We start from the raw sequence: 21,337 nt of genomic DNA, 5'->3' as shown, positions 1-21,337 counted from the left end.
TGATAATTAACTACTTTAAATCCAGTTATAATATTTATGGGTATGTAACATTTTTGGGTTTGTGGGGTTTTTTTCTGAGTTGGTTTTGTAGTATAATAGTATAGTACCCGAGCTTCACAAAGGTGTTTGAATAAAGCGAAGCATGTTGATGCTGAAAACTGATGAAGTAAATTTCGAAATGTAGCATTTATTGAAGAGATTTTAAAAGGAAAAGATTGTAGTGCAATAAATAAAGTGAAAAATACGTACAACCAGTTTTTTTCTACTGAAGGACCTCTTTGTAGACCACATTGGTGGTTTTCCTCTCAGGTGCTAGGATCACCTGGCTGCTGGGTGAGCTCACTCTGGAGCAGGCCACGTAGAACTGCTCGTGTGAGAAGCAGTTCTCCCTCAAGTCAATTCCTGCCACCTTCAGTGTCTGCCCCTGGCACTTGTTGATCGTCATAGCAAAGCAGACCTTGAGGGGGAACTGCAGTCTCTTGAACTTGAAGAGGTTATCTGATGGTATGAGTGTTATGTGTGGTATGAACACTGACTCTCCCCCCCTCCCCCGCCAGCACTGCCAGTGAACAGCGTGGCCTCAATGACATTCCTGTGGAGGGCTTTCACTCGCAATCTGGTGCCATTGCAGAGTTGGGGTTGGGAAGCCAGGAGGGTTGAGCATGTTGAGGAACTCCACAGGTTAGTGGACTGTGTCATCCATTTGCACCACTGAGTCCACAGATCTATACTCCATTTCTGCCCTTTTGAGGGAGTTAAGTTATGTTTCATTAATGATGGCAGCCTTGTTATTCTTGAGGGTCAGAATAGCACGCTTGCACAACCAGTCCATGGACTTCTCCGTGATAGTGGCGATATCGGGGTATATTGTGGCTGTTAGGTCTGCTGGGGTCGTCACTACTGTGCCCAGGCCTGCAGGGATGGTCACCTTTCCCTTGGACTCGGGATACTCTCTGTCACCTATTTTTAGTAGGAGTTCAGAGAATTCCCCAACAGACCCCTTGCCTCTCAAGTGGACCCTCATGTTCTTTCTTAGTGAAAGTTTCCTGATGAGGGGCCACAGATACCATGCCTTGACACACATGGTAACCTCATCAGCTCAAGTTCCCCTTGAGACTACTGGCAGAATCTGCCAGAAGTCTCCAGCCAGCAGCACAGCGACTCCCCCCATCACTCTTTTGTTGCCCGTGACATCTTTTAGGGTTATTCTCAGTGCCTCAAAACACCCCTTGTGCGCCATGGTGCTCTCATCCCAAACAATGAGTTTACAGTTCTGCAGCACTTGAGCCATATTGCTTTGTTTTGAGATGCTGAACAGGGATGTTTCTGCATAGATGAGGTTAAGAGGCAGTGAAGGATCATAGGCCATGCCTGAGTGAGCCTTGACCTTCCATGGAAGTGAGCACCTCTCTACTCTGCCATTCTGTGCACCTCGAGGTGATCTTGCTGGTACTTGGCCACTGCTGCTCCATGCACCACAGGAGTACGATGTGCATATTTCTTTGCTGCATCTCTAAATTACTTCCTCCTTTTAGCGTCGGTGTATCTTGCACGACGTCTGCCAGGAGGCTTCTTGAGAGCAGTAAGAAGTGATGGCTGTGAGAGGTGTGAGGTGGAGTTGGACTGAGGGAGGGGTGGTGTGGTAGGCATTTTGGCAGGTTCATGTAAGAGGTTTGCATTGAAATGGCCCCTAAAAAGGTCGTACACCATCTCCCAATGAACATTTAAAAACTCAGTTGCCATACTGACTTTTATATAAAATCCCGATTCAGGAGGCTTGTACTGTTGTTCTTCAACTGTCTGCAGTTTCCTTGACCTGATTTTTACCTCAGAATTCCACAGCTGACCCATCAGAGAGAGGGGGTGCAAGCAGGTCCAGATTGGGAAATTCCTAGAGATTTGGGGGGTGGAGCTTGGCTAGAGTGGGGTTTGGGGAGGGGAGGGGCCTCAGAATGGTATAATACCATAGAATCCATTCTCCAAAGCAGCCATTTTCTCCAGGGGAACTGATCTCTGTCACCTGGAGATCAGTTGTAATTCCGGGAGATCTCCAGCCACCACCTGGAAGCTGGCAACCCTACTCCACAGGGAAATCGGCAACCCTAGTGAACTTTTAGGGGAAGACTGAGAGGTGCATTTTACCTTAGGACACATTCCATGACTCTCTTAGCAACTGCCTGCTGTTTAGTATGTTGGACTGAGCCCCAATCAGGCCACATATGCAAATGACCTTGAAAGCTAGCCCAATCAGGGAAGAGTGGTCAAGATGGCAGTTGGGGGTGGGGGGTGGGAGATCAGGCAACTGCCTGCCAGCCACACAGGGAAGCTGTATCCCTATGGGAAAACACATTTTACCCCCTTTTTACCCCCATAGGGGGCGAATTTCTTAAAATCCTTTCTTAGTGAGCCTCTACATAATAAAAGGAACATTCTCCCCAAATTTCACGTTTCTAGGTCCAAAGGTTTGGGCTGGGCGTTGATGAGTCAGTCAGGACACTTGTCTTTATATGTATAGATAGATGGTGGTCACCCTCCTCAACAGCAGATGTCTATCTTGCTCTGATTTGTTGCTGATGCACACATAGCAGTAGTGATTTTTTTACAAGCTTTGGCTGGTGGGTCAGCATTAGGGTTCTCAGCTGCCCGCTAGTGGCGGGCAAACTCCCAGGGATTTGCCTCCTCGCCTGGCAATTGTCCAGTGATCAGTGGGAGGTAGCAAGCACCGTGGAGGTTGCCCGCCACCAGCAGGCACTCAGGGAACATGTAATGTGCATGCACTTACTGGGGGTGCAGCGACATCACTTCCGGAAGTGATGTGGTCATGCCGGGCACGGGAGCATTCCCGTGCTTTGTTTGGGGCTGATTTAGGCCCCAAACAGGCCAAATTGGCTCCATGCGGAGCACAGGAGTGCTTGTGCAGCCAGTAAGGTGATGTCACTTCTGGAAGTGATGTCACCGCATCAGCCCTGAGGCGCACGAGCATCCCAGGCAAGGGACAAACAGAAATGGTTTGCCATTGCCTGTGCTTGTATAGTGACTATGGTCTTCCTTGGAGATCTCCCATCCAAGTACTAACCAGGGCTGATGCTGCTTAGCTTCTGAGAACTGGTGACATTGGGCTTGCCTGGGCCATCCAAATCAAAGCATGCTCTTTTTAGACCTCTGTAACAGTTGTCACTGTTACGGTTATGCCAATAATGGTTCTGTCTTGTCTTGTCTTGACCTCTGTAACAGGCTCCTTTGTTAGGATGCCCTTGAAGATCACTTGGAGCCTCCAGGTAGTGCAGAATGCAACAACTAGCCTTTTGATTAGATCTCATCACTCTAGTTTTAATACAGCTACAATGGCCACAAATTTGCTTTCTGGCACAGTTCAAGATGCTAGTTACCACTTTTGAAGCCCTTAATGGCCAGAATTCTGCAGAACCCTCAGCATGACCTACTGTGATGTGTTTTTCTCCATGCAGTGAGCTCATCCGGGGAGGCTTTGTTCTCTTTGCTCCATGTAACCTCTACTGTTTGGGGGTATAAGAGATTGCAGAGCTGGAACTTCTCCATTGTGCATGCTTTTTGGAATTGCTGATCCTTGAGAGTTCCAGTCGGCTTCTTGGCTTTACAGCTTCTACCTGTTTTCTGAATACCTTCTATTATGAAATTTGCAGGTACTGCCTCATCTATTGTTTTGTTTTTCCCACTGCTGTATAACACCATGTTATTTTATTGTATTATTTTTGTTTATAAACGGTTTTTATCTCTGTCATATGTTGCGCCAAGTCCTCAGTGTTTTGAGTGGAGAGGTGAACTTGTATGTTAATCCTTCTCCTCATCATAATACTTTGTTTCATGCAGGTATGGGCTGTTTCTGGGGAGCAGAAAGAAAATTTTGGAGGCAGAAGGGAATCTACTCAACTCACGTAGGTTATGCAGGAGGGTATACCCTAAATCCCACCTATGAAGAGGTCTGTTCAGGTAGGTCTGCTTGTTTTATGGATAGTAAGCTTGGCTTGAAGAATTCTGAAGTAAAAAACCCCAGAAAGCTGAGAAGAATTTTTGCAGCTAAAGATCAAGACAATTAAAATATGAATAGTACTATTTATAAACTATTTACATTCTTTAGATTATTTATTTATTTGCTTCATTTATATCCTGCCTTTCTCCCCAGTGGGGACCCAAAGTGGCTTATATCATTCTCCTCCATTTTATCCTTACAACAACCCTGTGAGGTAGGTTAGGCTGAGAGTGTGTGACTGGCCCAAGGTCACTCAGTAAACTTCCATGTCAGAGTGGGGATCCAAAGCTGGGTCTCCCAGATCCTAGTCTGGAACTCTATCACCACTGCACCATGTTTGCTCTCTGGTTCACACTAGTGAAGCTAAAAATAGAAGCATACTTGCAAAAATACATAAAAATGAGAAAATCATTCAAAATAAACCATGGCAGAGCAAATCAGCCAAATTACCAATTGTATAAAGCAGAGACCAGTACAAGAGGAAGAGAATTTTGGCAGCTGATATACCTCCCTGGGACTCTCTGAAACACTCCAAACAGCATCACTTTTTCTGGTGTTGAAACATCATCAAGAAAGGAGCAAGATAAATTTTCTGTGGGGAGAAAACGCCATAGTCTCAGCTCCACTGTCAAAGATGCACCATGTTAATTAAGAAGAGGCCAGGACTGTCTGTTCTAACTGGGAGCCGCTCATCAAGGCCTCAAGCAAGGTTCTTCCTCTGCTTTGTGATCCCAAGATCCTTCTCAACTGGAAATTAAAAATTAAGCAAGTCTGTATATGTTTTCTTATTTAACATAATTTATTCTGTTTCTACTACTGATTGTATTGGTGGGGTGGAGAGGAGAAGTTGAGTGTGTAGTTGTGTGCAGTTGACATGAAAGCTCTTAAGTCAGAGTCTTGACAACCTTTATAGATCAGGAACTCATTTTTAATCCCAACCTGGGATTTGTTTCTAATTTTTTGAACTCCCCCCCATCTCTTTTTCTTCTTTGAGGGCAAAGAGATTCAAAGATAATCCTGTATAATTGTACAAGCAAAGAATTTTACATCATGCAGTTTATCATGCAGGGGTGAGAAGACCTGTGTCTTTTAGTCTGGTTCAACAGGGCTTTTCTTATGATTCAACTACTTAACGGTAAAGGTGTTCTGCCCTCCTTTGTATTTTGTTACTGTATCTCTGTTCTTAGGAGTGTAAATGGAGCAAAATTCTGCAGTCTGCGGGATGCAATTGAGAGCCAATTTGGTGTAGTAGTTAAGAGCACGAGACTCTAATGTGGAGAGCCGGGTTTGTTTCCCCACTCCTCCACTTGAAGTCAGCTGGGTGACAGCTCTCTGGAGCTCTCTCAGCCCCACCCACCTCACAGGGTGTTTGTTGTGGGGATAATAATAACATACTTTGTAAACCACTCTGAGTGGGCATTAAGTTGTCCTGAAAGGTGGTATATAAATTGAATATTATTATTATTATTACATTATATCCTTTGAAATGTAAGGCAGAATGCACCTCAAATTGCCCCCAGCTAGGCATAATCCAGGAATTGCCCCAAACCTTCCTTTTTCTGATTGTAAGATGCAACCACTTTTGCAATAAAGATAAGCCGGTGAGTTGGATTCTTAGCTAGGTAAGGAAACTTTTGTTGAAAAGAGACTCCTTCAGCTGGAAGAAGGGAATTCTTGAAGGATTCCTTCTAATGGAAGATTCCTCACTCAGCAGAAGAATACCGTTACAGTCATGCAAGGTGTGTTTTATCAGTGTTCTATCAGAATGAATTTCCAACTACATTAGCCTTAAAATCAGATAATACATGAAGTATGTAAGTTATATTCTCAGCACATTTGAACCCTTTCAGCCATGCAGTTCCGTCAGAAACCAGAGGCAAACCAGGTGCCTTGGCTATGATATTATGATTGAACGTATGTTACAGTTGCTATGAGCATCACCTTTTCTGCTGGCATAACATGATGCATTGGACTGAAAGAATAATCGAACTGCTCAGATTTCCAAAGCTGATGAGTACCCAGATAGGGAATTATTTTTACATCACAGTAAATTGTCCTACAGATGCAAATGTGAAAAGGCACTTGCAATGGATAAGTGTTTTGGGCTATTTCCAGTGCATTTGACTCAATACACAAATACACATTTTTTGGCAAGCATTATGTGAAACTCATGATGTTCATTCACTATGAAATATCTCTTCATAGTTTGCTTACAGATGTTCAGAACAATTCTTTGTTTATCAATGTATTCATAAGCTATGTGAAATCTGCACATCTCAAGTGGAACTGAAGTCTGATGGAGGGAAAAAATGACTTGGTAGTGCATCAGCTGCTTCTCTGCAATTACACACACACAATTTTCTCAAAATCAGTACTTTTTTTACATTATATTTCTGATTCAAACATGAATATCTAACCATATAATTTTCTAGAATTTAGAGTCTTTTAAAAAATAATCATATGGGGGAACATGTGCTTTAAATAGTCTTTATTATAAAGTTATGATCACAAGCAGATACCTCCAAAGTCATTTGGTTGGCCTGTGTTTAATCAAGTCTCCTCCCCCAGAACTTTCTCTAAACAGCTGTCAGTTATCTTTAGTATGTGCCAGTGATCTTTGAAAATTAATAGCAATTTAAAAGTATGCTGCCTGCATTTAGCTTTGTTGCCATGATACATACACTACAGTGGTATTTGACAAATTGTGCTGGGCACAAAATTTCCTTCTTTGAGAGATGCTCCTGAATCTAAAATCTTGAGACAACTGGGGAGTGATTCTTAACCATGAAATTGTTTTCATTTTTTTGTTACCTGCTATCCTGGTTATCTGGAAATGTAATATTTATTTATTGTTTTTGTGCATTTATTATCACTCAACCTCCTCTTTCTGTAAACCGAAGCAAATGACAGCCAAAAACCAAATCAATAGTGCGAAGTACAAAAAAACCCAGCTACTTAATATATAACACTCATATAGTTATTATATATTATGTATATATAATCAGAGAGAGAGAGAGAGAGAGTCAATCTGGTAACCATGTATCAGTGGAAATCAGCCACCTTGGAATGCCTACCAAAATAAAAAGTTTTGCATGTTAGCCTAAAAGGCAGAGAATAATAATTCATTGTTTCTTTGTCTAAATGCATTCACTCAGTGGGAAGCAAGGTGGTTAACTGGTTATTTTTTGTCAAAGACACAGATGTACTGCAAGGCAGAAATGTCAAAACTCTTCAGCAAATTTTGCAAGGTTCACTACATGTGTAATGCATTGTTTAAATGTTATGCACTGATGTTCATTGTCATTTTATGCTCTTCTGCTAAGGCATTGGGGGTTGATGTGACCAGAAGAAGGATATTGAGTTGGGGAGTGTATCCCTCTAATAAAGTCTTCGTTTTGGAAATTTGGGGATACAATCCAGCTCTGCTGTGCTCTTGCCCCATTCTTATTCATTTCAGTGGCCCTTGTCAAGGAGAAGCTCTTAGCTGATTCTGCTCTTGCTAGATGGCATTTATTTATGTATGTTATTTATTGTCTGCCTTTCTCACTGAGACTCAAGACAGATTATACAGTGTGAATCAGTAAAACTAATTTCAAAGAAATTTCAATAAATAATGTAATAGGGGTATGTACATGCAAATTTCAAAGCTTTAAAACTAATATCTAATAGAGAGTTGAAGAAATGCTAAAACATAGCATAAACAATTCTAAGGCTGACATGTTAAACAATATATAAACTATCCAGTAGAGTCATACTTACAACAACAGACAGTACATAGTAGAAAAGTATATAGTCCCTGTCCCTTTACTTATCTCTTTGAGACCACTTTGTTACAGTATACTTAGGGTGAGGGTGGGGGATCCCCTGTTTTTACCCTCTACCCCCTGCCTCCACTTACCTGGCTGATGTGGAAGGAACGAGCCTCCCTGGTGCTCTCCCAGGGTGGCGCGATGACATCACTGATGTCATCGTGCCACCCCAAAAGCACTCTTGCACTTCACTGCAGGCCGATTTGGGCCCCAAACAGGCTGAATTGGGCCTGTTTGAGGCCCAAATCGGCCTGCTGAGAAGCACAGGAGCACTCCTGCGTCTGTGCAGTGACATCACCGGAAGTGATGTCATTGCGCAGCCATGGGGCCGTGTGCACTGCATGTGCACGAATACAACAGTAATGGGAAAGAAGGAGGTAAGAACCAGGTCTCCTCCTCACTGGGAGGGTAAGGGTACCTGGCAACCCTAAGTATAACCCTCCTATCTGAGTAGAAAGCTCTTTTGAATAAGTCAGTTTTGCATAGTTTGCAGAAAGCCAGAAGAGTGGGAGCTTTCCTGACTTCTTCATGCAGGCCATAACATAGATTGGGGGCCACCACAGAGAATGCATGTGTATGGGCAGCTATTGATTTTGCTCATGTGCAAGGTGGCACCTGCAGAAGGTCTTTATCAGATGAGTGAAGCTGCCATGGCAAAATATAGGGAAAGAGGTGGTCCACTTAGATATGCCAGACTAAGGCTGTGAGGAGTTTTGCATGTGATAGCCAATACCTTGAATTGAGCTCAGTAACTGATAGGTAGTCAGTGAAGTGACTGCAGAATGGGAGTTATATTCATGCTTCTCCTAGCTCTCAATAATGAAAGAGCTTTAGCGTTCTGCACTGACTGGAGCCTCTTGAGTTACATTAGAGAAGAGTCCTATATATAGTGCATTAGAGTAGTCAAGTCTTGATGTTACCATGGCATGGATCCAGGTGTCTATATCAGCCATGTCGAGGTAGGGGGCTATCTTCCAGATTAGACTGAGGTTGTAGAAAGCAGTTTTTTGCAGCTGCCTTAGCTTGCTTTTCTAGAAGTAGTGCTGGATCCAGTATAACCCCTAGGCTCTAAACCTGCAAGGGTCAGATGGACTCCATCGAAAGTGGGGAATACAATGCCCTTCAAGATCTCTGCCTTCTCAATGAGCATCATTTCTGTCTTGTCTGAATTAAGTTTCAATTGGTTTGCTTTCAGTCATTTGACAACATCTGTTAGGCAGTGACCCAAGATCCTGCGGTGATTTGGATAGTGAGATATTCAGCTGGATGTCATCTGCATATTGATGGCATCCAGTTCCATAGCTATGAATAAGTTCTCCTAAAGGCTTTACATAGAGGTTGAATAACATGGGGGCTAAGCAGATGCTACATCATTCTAAGCCAATTGACTTCAGTGGATTTAAAAGCATGTAACTGTTTAGGATTTCAGTGTTAGCCTCCAATACAGTCAAGTATGACTCACCTTTATTACTAATTTAAGACGTTTGCAGTGCAATCCTATACAAAATTACTCCAGTCTAAGCCCATTGAATTCAATGGACTTAGACTGGTTTAACTCTGCATAGGATTGCACTGTTAGACTCTGTGTTGATACCTAGAAATATTCTGTACATTCCACATGGCTTGCTCAGCCATCAGGGTTTAAAGACTCTAGTCTATTAATCATCTAGAATGGCTCCTGACACACAACGGGTCACACTTAAATAGTATTATATATTATTTACTTACTTGGTATATTTGTGCTCTGCTCCCCAGGGAGAACTGCTTACAGCAATAGCAAAGGAAGTAAATTCAGGAAAAAATAACTAATGATTAAAAATCCCCAAACTGATCTGCAATAAAATATGACCTAAACCAGCAAGCATGTAATATAAAATAGCAAGACCAGCAGAAATACAAAACAATTCAGTTCAGAAGGCAGATAAACTAGGAATATGATCAAAATCATCATAAAAAAACAGATCAGGTAGAAAAAATATAAAACAGTGGTTCATAGGATAGGCAAAGTGGACTAATAAAGACCTAAAAGGTGGGGGGAAACTGAGATAAAAGCTGGGAAAATAAAAATATCTTGATCTGGTGTCCAAAAGCCAAGAGAGCAGATACCAGCCACAGGGATCTTCAATGGAAGGGCTTTTCATAGATGGGGCTCCACTACTGAAAAATCCCTGTTTCTGCCCACCTTACATCTGTGGGTGGGGCCCAGAGACCAGAGTCTGGGATAAAAAAACAACAGTCAGGAAGGACAATATGGAGGAGTTGGTAGTTTTGTGTACCCTGTTACCAAACCATTTAGGGTTGTAAAGATAAGTACTCACACTATAAATTGTGCCTGGAAGCAAACAGGCAGTCAGTGCAGATTTCTTAGTACAGGGATGATATATCCATCCCCCGAAAGCAGCCTGACCATCACATTTTGTACTAAATAAAGCTTTTGCACAGTCTTCAAAGCTAGCCCCATGTAGAGCACATTACAGTATTCAAGCCTGGATGTGATCAGAATATGGATTACCATTGCCAGTTCTACAGGGAGTTTCTTGCTGTCCTATGTTATCCCAGCTGTCCTACATTATCTCAGCAGTGGTCATTATAAGGACTATATTAAATTAACCCCAGGTAGCCACTTGCACAGGGGCTTGCCTTAGAAATTGTTTTAAATATTTCACTGTGAAAAGCATGGCCACTGTAGTGAGTAGTGCAATAAAGTATGAAATACCCTTCTTTCCAAAGACATGAATTCCCCTTGTTAATTAATTCTTTGTGAGGAGAATGGAGAAAATGGGCATTGCTTTTTCTCTGTCATCCCCATTTCAGCTATCCTATGTACAGTAATTTTTCTCATTAGGATATTGAACTATCAGACAGCTATATCATTTGGAGAAAAAACATCACTGTCTTGGTAATATAACTGGAATGTTATTACACCTTGGCAGATGTGTGTCAAGCTTTCCATGATGCTTTAGATGCATAATTAAACTACAAACATTATCCTCATTTTCTATAGCTTCTAAGGATACCTGAAGGGTTTTGAGAACAGCCTCTGAAGGAGATCACAAGATTAAAGTCTTCAGACTGTAATGAGAATGGTTCTGAACGTTTCCTTTTATTGTTCAGGCCATTGTCAGGAGAATGGATTCCTGTTGGGCTTTTGTCTGTACTCCTTATAGCCTCTCTTAGAGGAATAGGGTATAAGAATTTAAATGACTGATTTACAGATTCAGTGGAGACTATCAGAATGCTAGAAAGCCTTGATCATTCTGAATTCTTCTCCTTGTTTGGCTGTGGCATTCTATTACTTCCTATGGTTAGCCAAGCACACCTTGTTGGGCAGGTCAGCCTGTCAAGGCATTCTGTATGATTAGAGATAATGTTAGCTGTTGGCATTTCATAGAACGTCTACCCATTAGTGCTCCCCATTATTTTATTACAAGTAAATGAATACTCACTGGAAGACGAGACTCACTGGAAAGACAATAATGCTAGGAAAGGTGGAAGGCAATAAGAAAAGAGGAAGACCCAAAATGACTCAATAAAGGAAGCCACAGCTTTCAGTTTTCAAAACTGTCTGTGATAGGATGCTTTGGTGGTTGCTAATTCTAGAGTTGCTGTAAATCAGATGCAACAATGGTACATAGTACACACACAAATAAAAATGATGTTTCAAAGAAATATTAATTTCTAGCAGTGTTCTGATTCTGGTGAGGTCCACCAGGGCAAGCCCATCAACACTCTGCATCAACCCATAGTGTTCCCTGTGATTGGGACTGTGTGCATCCAATGCCAGACTCTCCATTTTGCATCTGAAATAAATGCTAATAGATTTTTTTTTAAAAAAAACACCATTGAATTTTCTAAATTTAGAATGTCAAAAAATCAGTGATGAATCAGGCAAACTCCCTAAGCCAGCCTCTTGTAAGCTGTATGACTGGGGGACATGGGGAGGGTGTGCTTCCTTGGTTCACTGAACCCTAGCTGCTGTATGGCACAGGGGGAGGTTGGTGGGACTCATCACCTCTTGGCACAATTCTGTGCAGGAAATAAATCAATAAGGTGCCCAAATAAAAATCTGGGACAAGGAACAGAAGCATTTAGCCCCAATATCATCCTTCTTAGGCCAAACTTGGTTTCAGCCAGGCAAAGACAGTAAGTCTTTCGCGACATGGAGAACTCTCCAAATCACCAGACTATCTGATATAACTAAAAAGGGTACTATTCTAGAGAAAAAACAACTGGAAGAGAACTATGGTTCCAATATCTCCAGATTAAACATTTTTAGATGATCCCAAGATTCGATCAAGCCTCCAACGTAGCCTAACAAGCTTTCAGTCTCTTTTAAAAATGCCTAATTTACCCAGGAAGGGTCTTATTTCCATAATTTATGACTTTCTTATTTCTAAAGATGAGAGAATCTTACTGCTGCCATACCAGCACAGGTGGCACAAAGATTGTACATTGACTCTGGCTGACTCTCAATAGGACTTAATTTGGCGAGCAAAACACTGCAATCTAAAGCCATTACCATCAAGATTTTGAATTTCAAACTCATTGCAAGATGGTGCTATACTCGCCTCCAATTCCACCACATCAATCCTAATAACCAGTCATTATGCTGGAGGCATTGCAGTCAAGTTGGCAGCTATATACATTGTTGGTGGCAATGCCCCGCAGTACAGTCATTTTTGGAAACTAATCATTCCTCACATTAAATCTATCACTAGTTACCCTGCCCCACTACAATCTGAATTAACTCTTCTGGGTCTTTGGGAAGATCCAAAAAACTACCACACAGGAAACTGGGATTTTTTTTTATTATGGAAAAAATCTCAGAACATATACAAGCCTTAGACAACCTGTTACGTCGATCTACACTTCTGAAACAATGGCTTCCTTTTTTGGAATACTTTACTAACTAAGATCACTCAGAATCTTTTGATCCATTCATAAATAGTTGTCTAGCCTTCCTCTAATATTTGTTGTACATATAGTGCTTTTATATTAATAGCTCTACCTCTACTTAATGTATAATTGATTCGTGACAGTCATGTTATGAATCTTCCGTTGGTTGTTATATGGTTACTTCAAAAAAGTTCTAAAAAATAATAATAATAAAGTGCCCAAATGGAAGAAGGAGCAAAAAGGGCATGGAAATTGGTGGGAGGTAAGTTAATGGACTCCTGACTCTCTTGAGAACCAAAAGTTCTGGTCAGTTTTTTCTGTGTGTTCCTCTTTTTATCAGGAAAGTTGCTTTAGAAAAATAAGAGAGCACCGTTTCTTATGATAGCGGTCTTCATGCTAGATGTTTGATTTTCAGTGTTTTTAAAGAGAAACCAAACTGACATGCAGAATGTATACAGTTAGAAATGTTGGATAACATGGCAGAATCCAACAGTAAATCTCAAGTCATTCCCAGATCAAATGTATGTATTATAAGAGGTTCAATTTCTCTGGCAATGTTTGCTAGAGTGACCAGCTTTTGTGTCGCTCATGAAATGATATCATTTTCCAGTGATGTGGGCGTGCACACACAGGGGGTGAGTATTCCCTATCCCCTACCCATTTCCTGTTGCCTCAGTTTGCCTCGGAGGACCTGGCAACCCTGCTGTTCGCTGTGTCGTTAGCACTTCCTGTTCATGAGAAGACTTGGTGAACATTCCAGTGGGGTGGCCCTGTTAGACTGTTGCTACTTATGCTTTTATATGGGTTGATGAGATTGCTTTACGTTAGTCTCAACTGCTCTGAGTCTGCTTTTAGATTGATGCTGCAGTGGTTTGGGATTGGTGTGTATTTATTTATTGTATTGAGGGGGTAATATTCGTTATTTCATAAATTGCACTAGCTCTGTTAAGCTGAGAGGTAAGATTCAAGACTCCCTTTTGTTTTGGTTAAAGACTGATGGACAACTTAGTGTGTTCTTTGCTGCTGGAGAAAGGCTACAATAGAACTTCTATCTCAGAAGTAGGTGGTCCCAGATTATTTTTATTTTTTTATATATTTTATTTATTTTTAGTCTGCCTTTCTCATTGAGACTCAAGGTGGATTACACAGTGCAAGTCGGTACGATCAATGGCTGGGACATTCAGCAAACAATACAATACTGTATGGATTGCAGAAATTTGAAAGCAAGCATAGATCCAAATACAGATATGAAACACTGCAGAAACAAAACATTCAGAATTTGACATGAATGTATCAAATGATGTGGAAACTCCCAGTAGGAGTATATCTACCCAGTAGTATAGTATACTAGTTCTGTCCCTTTACCAAGACATCTGTCTGATCCATTATAAGTACGTTTTCTCCTTCAGTATCAATAAACTGAAAGCTGCTGCTGTTGCTGCTAGTGTAACAGCTGAAAGATGACCGACTGGGGACACGCTTCTCTTTCCTCTTTGAAGTATAGTTAGAGAATCTCATCTTTCCTCTTGGGGAAGAGATTTCAGTGCCAGTTTGGCATGTATTCTGGAATTTTCTGAGGCTGTTTCTGCACAGGCATGAACCGATATCTTGGATTCCATATAGATTCCCAAGTAGAACAGTTTCTTAAAGATACCCCAGTCAAGAAGGTAACTCAAATAGCTGCTTTGTAAAAGTTGATACTTTTATGCAACCAAAGCTAAAACAAGATTGAGATATTTTACAGCTGTAGGTTGTCTTTTGATTCTTTTTTCTTTCTTTTTTTTTTTGCCTTTCACTACACCTTGGCAGTGTGGATTGCAAATGCTAAATGAAGTTATCTTTCTCATGCTGTTCACTTACTGGAATGTGTGTCTCAGTGCAAAATTCAAAAAGAGCTCCCCTCGGTTTTTGGTACCAGCATTCTGATAGCGTTGAATTGTACAAAATGGGCAAGGATTGTTGCCAAAAGTGGATGGCTCCTCTGTGAAATACACATACACACACACCTACTTGGCCTTCAGGCGAACAGTAAGATGTATATTGTTTGAATGAAGTAGTTTACCCTAAGTACTAGAACATTGTAGGGAAAGGAGAGGAGACACAAGAGGGACACAAGAGTGAACAATGGGAATGGACTGCAGCTGTTATAAGTGAAAATTTCCGAAGGACAGCAGATGGTGTAGGCTGCCTGCTTATATATTTCTTGTTTATTGCAGTGTTTTTAAAAAATTTAATATTCTTATTCCCTTCCAAAATCAAAGCCCTAGTGCCCTTAATGACAATACACCAAGGTGCTGCGGTGATAATAATGAAGACGTTTACAGGACACATTCTATTTCCTTGAAATTGTGATATTTCTGTAATTACTGCGTGTAATATTATACCCACCATTTATACACTACCATTCCCAAGGAGCAAAAGCTCCATATGTTGTGTGTAGTCTCTTTCACATTAGGGTAATGATTCTGAGTAATTTTAAGATGAGGGACCTTCACAGACTATTTTGTATTTAAATGAGAGTAGCTTAAACCTCTGTCTTGGTGAAAATTTTGTTGATGGCACTACATCAGTTTAATGAACAAAACTAAATAAGGAGGATAAAGTATTCACATGAATTCTCTAGGCTTCAAAGGGGTTTTTCTGCTCATCTCTTCAGGAACTGATTTAGTTCCAAGTATAGCTCTAGTATTTCGCAGCGTATAAACTTTGCTCAGCCTCTTGAGTGCATATTGGTCAAAGCCAGAACAATGTACAGGCTAGATGACTAGCTTTAATCTACCTCACAGGAGTTGTGAGGATAAAAGGCTGTTCAGAGATCCTTGGGAGGAAGAATGGACCATAATTCAGCCAAGAAATAACCATCCATATTTTGTAGGGGGTGGTAGAGGGTTGTGACAGATAGACGTAAAAGTTTATATCTTTACACCCGTGGCTTGGGAGATTTTACAGGATACACATGGCTCTGTTGTTTTTTAAAGCAGCCTTGTAATATTCTTCCTCTTTTTTCCTCTGGTGATGTCTGGTTTGAAAACATGTACAATGTGATATCATCATGATATGAGGAGTAGTCACTGAAATGAAGCAGGCATAGTGAAACTCATGCCATACACTGATGTCATTTGCTTTTTTTTTTTAGTTCCTAGATGTTAGCAGGGGAAAGATGATGTGGGTTTCCTGGTTTTGGCAATAGCGTGTGTTTCTTGTAACACTTAGTTCCTTCCTAAATACATTCCACAGAATTACAAAGATAGAACTAGTAGAGAATACTTCTATTTAGCCCAGACAGTGATTATAATTCAGGAAGAATGTTTCTGACTTACACAACATTCTTCTTCTGGCTGGGGAGAAAGTAGGGGGTATATTTCTGGCCCAGAATATATTGGTTTACCAGTCTGTAGCAGGAATTTTCATGAGTGCTCATCACCATGGCATACACAGAATTCATTTTTTTAATTGACTGATTTATTTATTACCTGTCTTTCTCTCTCAGACTTGAGGCAAATTACAGAATATGAAACAATGCCATCAGACACCATAAGATAATCAGTGAACAGTACACTGGACTCTGGCCTGTGGTGTTCAGAAATGTCATTAATAGAGGCCTTCTGATCATGATGAGCCAATCTGGAAGTTGAGTTGAGGCCGGTGAACTTTGACCCCAAAATGGGAAATGACTAGAGCTGTCCAACCAACGGATGAAAGCCAAAGGTGATAGATGAAGTGGATCAGAGAAGGTAAACTTCCTGGAGGAGATAGAGCAGGGGTCCCCAGCATGGTGCACGTGGACATAATTGTGCCTGCTAACACCTTTCCTGGTGCCTGCCAAGTGTTTTTAGAAAGTGGTTAGGGCCAGGTGGGGCTTTTGCAAAACATGGCTTCTGATTGACCATTGGAGTATTGATTGATTGATTGATTGTGTAGATTTTTAAAAACATTGCCTTGTCAGAAACTGCTTTCACAGCACAAGAGTGTGACTGAAGGTAAGCTGTAGCAGCCATTTTGTGGATGGCTCCATCTCTTGCAATAGCCGTTTTGTGGCAGCCATATTGTTGCTGTGCCCACCACACAAAAAGGTTGAGATAGGGCCTTCTAGATTTACTTGCTTAGCAAGGCAACTGACAGCCGGCCATCCTGGCCATACAGAGGTCATAATGGAATGCCACTCCTTGACAAAATACAGCCCTCTTTTCTGATCTGTCTTCTTCCGGGCACTTTTTCCCAGGATGCTAAGACCAAAGGATTGTTGTGCTCTGCAGTCAGTCATTCCTCAGCTTGTGGGGAAGTCTTCTTCAAGAAAGGATACCTACATGTTTTCCTCAACTTTTGCTTCCTTGAGGTCATTCTGGAATCTGGACCAAAGTGGGCCACGCTTTACTAAGCTCAGCCACAAGTTTCACATTTCTTGTCTCAAGCCTGTAGGCTTGTTTCAGTATACAGTGCTTTTCTCAGCCCTAATATATTTAAGTTCTAAAAGTGACCTCTCTGAGATTTGGGGAGGTAGATGAATTCATCAGTGGAAGTTCCCAAAGTAGCCACTTTGCTTGTTTGTGTTCTGATTTCCCAGTAGGCTTAGACCAGTGTTTACTCAGTGAAGTGGCAAAATTAGAAATTAATTGTATTTTCTTTCCAAACAGTATCAAATGTTAATTGTGGCTGAAAATGCCTTTCAGTGATTTTGTTCTAATGTCACATTTCCATAAAGTATATACAGCTGAACTTTCTACTGAATGTGCTGTATTGGTCTGATATGTGTGTCTAATCTCCAGTTTTTGAGTCAAATGACAGTAAATGATTGGCAAGCAATCTTTGTCTTTTATGCTTGCATAGGTGGGCATATGTGTTGCCTACACTGGCAACTGGATTGCAGGCAGGTGGATGATATAGATTGGTGCAACAGACACTAATGTGGTAGGAGTGGTGAGTGCAGGCAAAACCAGGATTGCAGAGACTGTGGGTAAGAATTGGGGAATCTAGCCACATCTAGGAATATTGTCTAGGTCCAGTTGCCCAAACCCGACCTGTCCAGTTACCACCCAGTCTCGAACCTCCCGTTTCTAAGTAAGGTGATTGAGCGAGTGGTGGTGGAGCAGCTGCAGGGTTTTCTGGAAGAGGCATTGGTCCTGGACTCACTCCAGTCTGGTTTCCGCCTGGGCCACAGGACTGAGACAGTGTTGGTCTCCCTCACAGATGGCCTCCGTAGGTGTCTAGATCAAGGCGGGTCAGCACTGCTGGTGTTGCTAGACCTCTCAGCAGTGTTCGACACGGTTGACCGTGAATTGTTGACCCACCGCCTTGCTGATGTGGGGATCTGAGGGATTGCCTTGCAGTGGCTTGTCTCTTTTCTCCACAGTCAGGGACAGAGAGTGGCGCTAGGGGAGAGATTATCAGCGTGCCAAGCCTTGGTGTGCGGTGTCCCACAGGGGGCGTTACCGTCCCCATTGTTTCATCTCTACATGCCCCCTCTCGCCCAGCTGGCACAGAGGTTCGGACTGGGTTGCCATCAATATGGAGATGACACCCAGTTGTACCTGTTGATGGACGGCTGGCCTGGCTCTGCTCCCAAGGCCCTAATTAGAGCATTGGGGCCGTGTTTGGATGGGCAAAGTAGAGCAGAACCCCCCAAAGATGGAGGTCCTGTACTTGGGCCATGGGGGGTAGATTTGGGGATTCAGCTCCCGGCCTTTGAAGGGGCACCACTTATGCCCCTTTCATCAGTCAGAAGCCTTGGTGTGACACTGGACTCCTCATCAATGGAGGCCCAGGTCAAGGCAGCTGCCAGAACTGCAATTTTCCATCTCCAGCAGGCCAGGCAGCTTGCCCCCTATCTCTCAACCCATGGCCTAACGACAGTGATCCATGCAACGGTCACCTCCAGATTAGATTACTGTAACACGCTGTACACAGGGCTTCCCTTAGGTCTGACCTGGAAACTGCAGTGGGTCCAAAATGCTGTTGCTCGTGTCCTGACAGGAATTTCCTTAAGAGCACATGTGACTCCAAATCTGCAGCAGCTGCATTGGCTTCCTGTGAAGTTCCGGATCAGGTTCAAGATTCCGGTTCTGACCTAAACAGACTGGGACCAGCATACCTGAGGGACTGCCTCTCCCTGTATGTACTTTGAGAGCTCTTAGATCTGCAAGTAAACACCTACTGGTGGTCCCTGGCCCCAGGGAGGCTCGGCTGGCCTCGACCAGGGCCAGGGCATTTTCTGTCCTGGCCCCAACCTGGTGGAACTCTATGTTGGAAGACACTCGAGCCCTCCAAGATCTTGGTATCTTTTTGGGGGGCCTGTAAGACAGAGATATTCCGCCAGGCATATGGTTGAGGCCAGCACTGGATCCATCTAATTAGACTCCCTGCTGGTCTCCTGCCAGTGGGGGGGAGCATATGGTCCATCTGCCCCCCCCCGTGCCTGAGGAGTTAGAGCTTCACCAACCCACACCTCCACCCTTTTCTTGCCTTGTGTATGGTGGGCAGGGAAATGGGGAAGGGTCCCCCATCTGGAATGCTGATATTCATGTTTGCACTGAGATGTTATTTTATTGGTTTTATCTATTGTAATTTATTTATGATTGTAACCTGCCCTGAGCCTGCTTGTGGGAAAGGCGGGCTAAAAATCTAATCAATCAATCAATCAACCAAAGATTCCATGCAAAGAACATGGTACAAAGGACTTTTGAGCAATATCCCTTCATCCCATTGTCTTTAGCATGGTGGTCATCATTTCCACTTTTCTTTTTTATCCTCTCTATATTGCAGGTCGCCATCTTAGAAATGAATGGGGAAAGTAAAAACAGGTCACTGTCTTGTAAAAAATGTAGAACATGACATCAGATGTGGTAGGTAAGCTCAATACCTACCGCCCTGAGCCTGTGAAAGTGGGGAGGGCGGAATATAAATGTAATAAATTAAATTAAATTAAAATTAAATACATTGTCTTGGCCTGAGTTCCTCTTATTGCCTTTAATGCCCTTATTTTATAACAGTTTGCACTTTGGAGATGCATAGGTGATCCAAAATGGAATTTTGTACAACATGATGTGTCCCTAATAATTCACAGAATCTCAGAGTTGGAAGGGGCCATACAGACCTTCTAGTCCAACCCCCTGCCCAATGCAGGATGAGCCTAAATCATCCCTGACAAATATTCATCTATCCTCTTCTTGAAAACTGCCAGTAAAGGGGAGCTCACCACCTCCTTAGGCAGCTGATTCCACCTTTGAACTACTCTGACCGTGAGAAAGTTTTTCCTAATACCTTTCTGCATGTAATTTCAGCCCGTTGATTCGAGTCCTGTCCTCTGCTGCCAACTGGAACAGCTCCTTGCCGTCCTCCAAATGACGGCCTTTCAAATATTTAAAGAGAGCAATCATGTCCCCCCTCAATCTCCTCTTCTCCAAACGAAACATTCCCAAGACCCTCAGCCTTTCCTCGTAGGGCTCAGTCTCCAGACCTCCGATCATTCTTGTCGCTGTCTTCTGCACCCTCTTAATTTTGTCCACATCTTTTTTTGAAGTGAAGCCTCCAGAACTGCAGAACTCCAGGTGTGGCCTGACCAAGGCAGTATAGAGAGGGACTATGACCTCCTGCGATTTCAATGCAATGGCCCTTTTGACACAACCTAAGACTAAGTTTGCCTTTTTTGCAACTGCATCACACTGACTGCTCATATTTAGTTTACAGTCCACTCTTACTCCAAGATCTCTTTCACATACATTACTACCCAGAAGTGTATCCCCTATCCTGTATTTGTACTTCACATTTTTGTGACCCAGATGTAGTACTGTGCAGTTATCTATGTTGAATTGCATCCTGTTCACAACCACCCACTTCTCCAGAGTATTCTGGTCTTGTTGAATTTTAACTCTAACTTCTTGGATGTTTGCCACTCCTCCCAATTTGGTATCATCAGCAAATTTAATGAGCAGCCCATTTACCCCTTCATCCAGATCATTGATAAAAATATTGAAAAGTACCAGGCCCAGAACCGAGCCCTGCGGCACCCCACTGGACACCTCTCTCCAATCTCATGAAACGCCATTGACTAGCACTCTTTGGGTGTGGTCCTCTAACCCGTTCCCTATCCACTGAACTGTCCTATAGTCCAGTCCGCAGGCTTCCAGTTTACCCATTAGAATGTCATGGGGAACCTTATTAAAAGCTTTTCTGAAATCCAGGTAAATCACATCGCCAGAGTTCCCATAATCCAGTAAGCTCGTCACTCAATATAGAAGGAAACCAGGTTGGTCTGACAAGATCTGTTGGGGCCAAAACCATGTTGACTTCTCCAGATCACTAAGCAGACCTTCAGATGCTTACAGATAAATCCCTTTAAAATCTGCTCTAATATCTTCCCAGCAACAGAAGTCAGACTGACCAGCCTGTAGCTTCCCGTGTCATCCTTCTTGCCCAATTTTGTGGCACATCCCCAGTCCTCCAAGAGGCCTTGAAGATGATGTACAGAGGCTCTGCAAGTTCTCTAGAAAGTTCTTTGAGTGCTCATGGGTGTACACCATCTGGCCCAGGGGATTTGTGTTCATCCAGTGCAGCCAGGTGCCTCTCCACAACCTCTGTCAATGTTAACTAGCCACCTAGGTGTCCTGTCATGTCTACTACCATCTCT

The 21,337-nt window shown here is 42.5% G+C and overlaps 1 protein-coding gene across 2 annotated transcripts in view; it reads left to right on the top strand.

Annotated features, from left to right (window-relative positions):
* The window catches only part of MSRA (methionine sulfoxide reductase A), a 273,064-nt gene that overhangs the window by 130,967 nt on the left and 120,760 nt on the right, over positions 1 to 21,337 (top strand). For both annotated transcript variants that reach the window (XM_054988245.1, XM_054988236.1), the window contains exon 3: positions 3,850 to 3,969. In XM_054988245.1, coding sequence (XP_054844220.1) covers positions 3,850 to 3,969 — 120 coding nt within the window. The remainder of the gene's footprint in view (positions 1 to 3,849; positions 3,970 to 21,337) is intronic.

Source organism: Eublepharis macularius, chromosome 1 (genome assembly GCF_028583425.1).
Source record: "Eublepharis macularius isolate TG4126 chromosome 1, MPM_Emac_v1.0, whole genome shotgun sequence".
Classification (NCBI taxonomy): Eukaryota; Metazoa; Chordata; class Lepidosauria; order Squamata; family Eublepharidae; genus Eublepharis; species Eublepharis macularius.
Note: the sequence above shows the minus strand (reverse complement) of the source record. Positions and strands in the feature narration are given on the sequence as shown.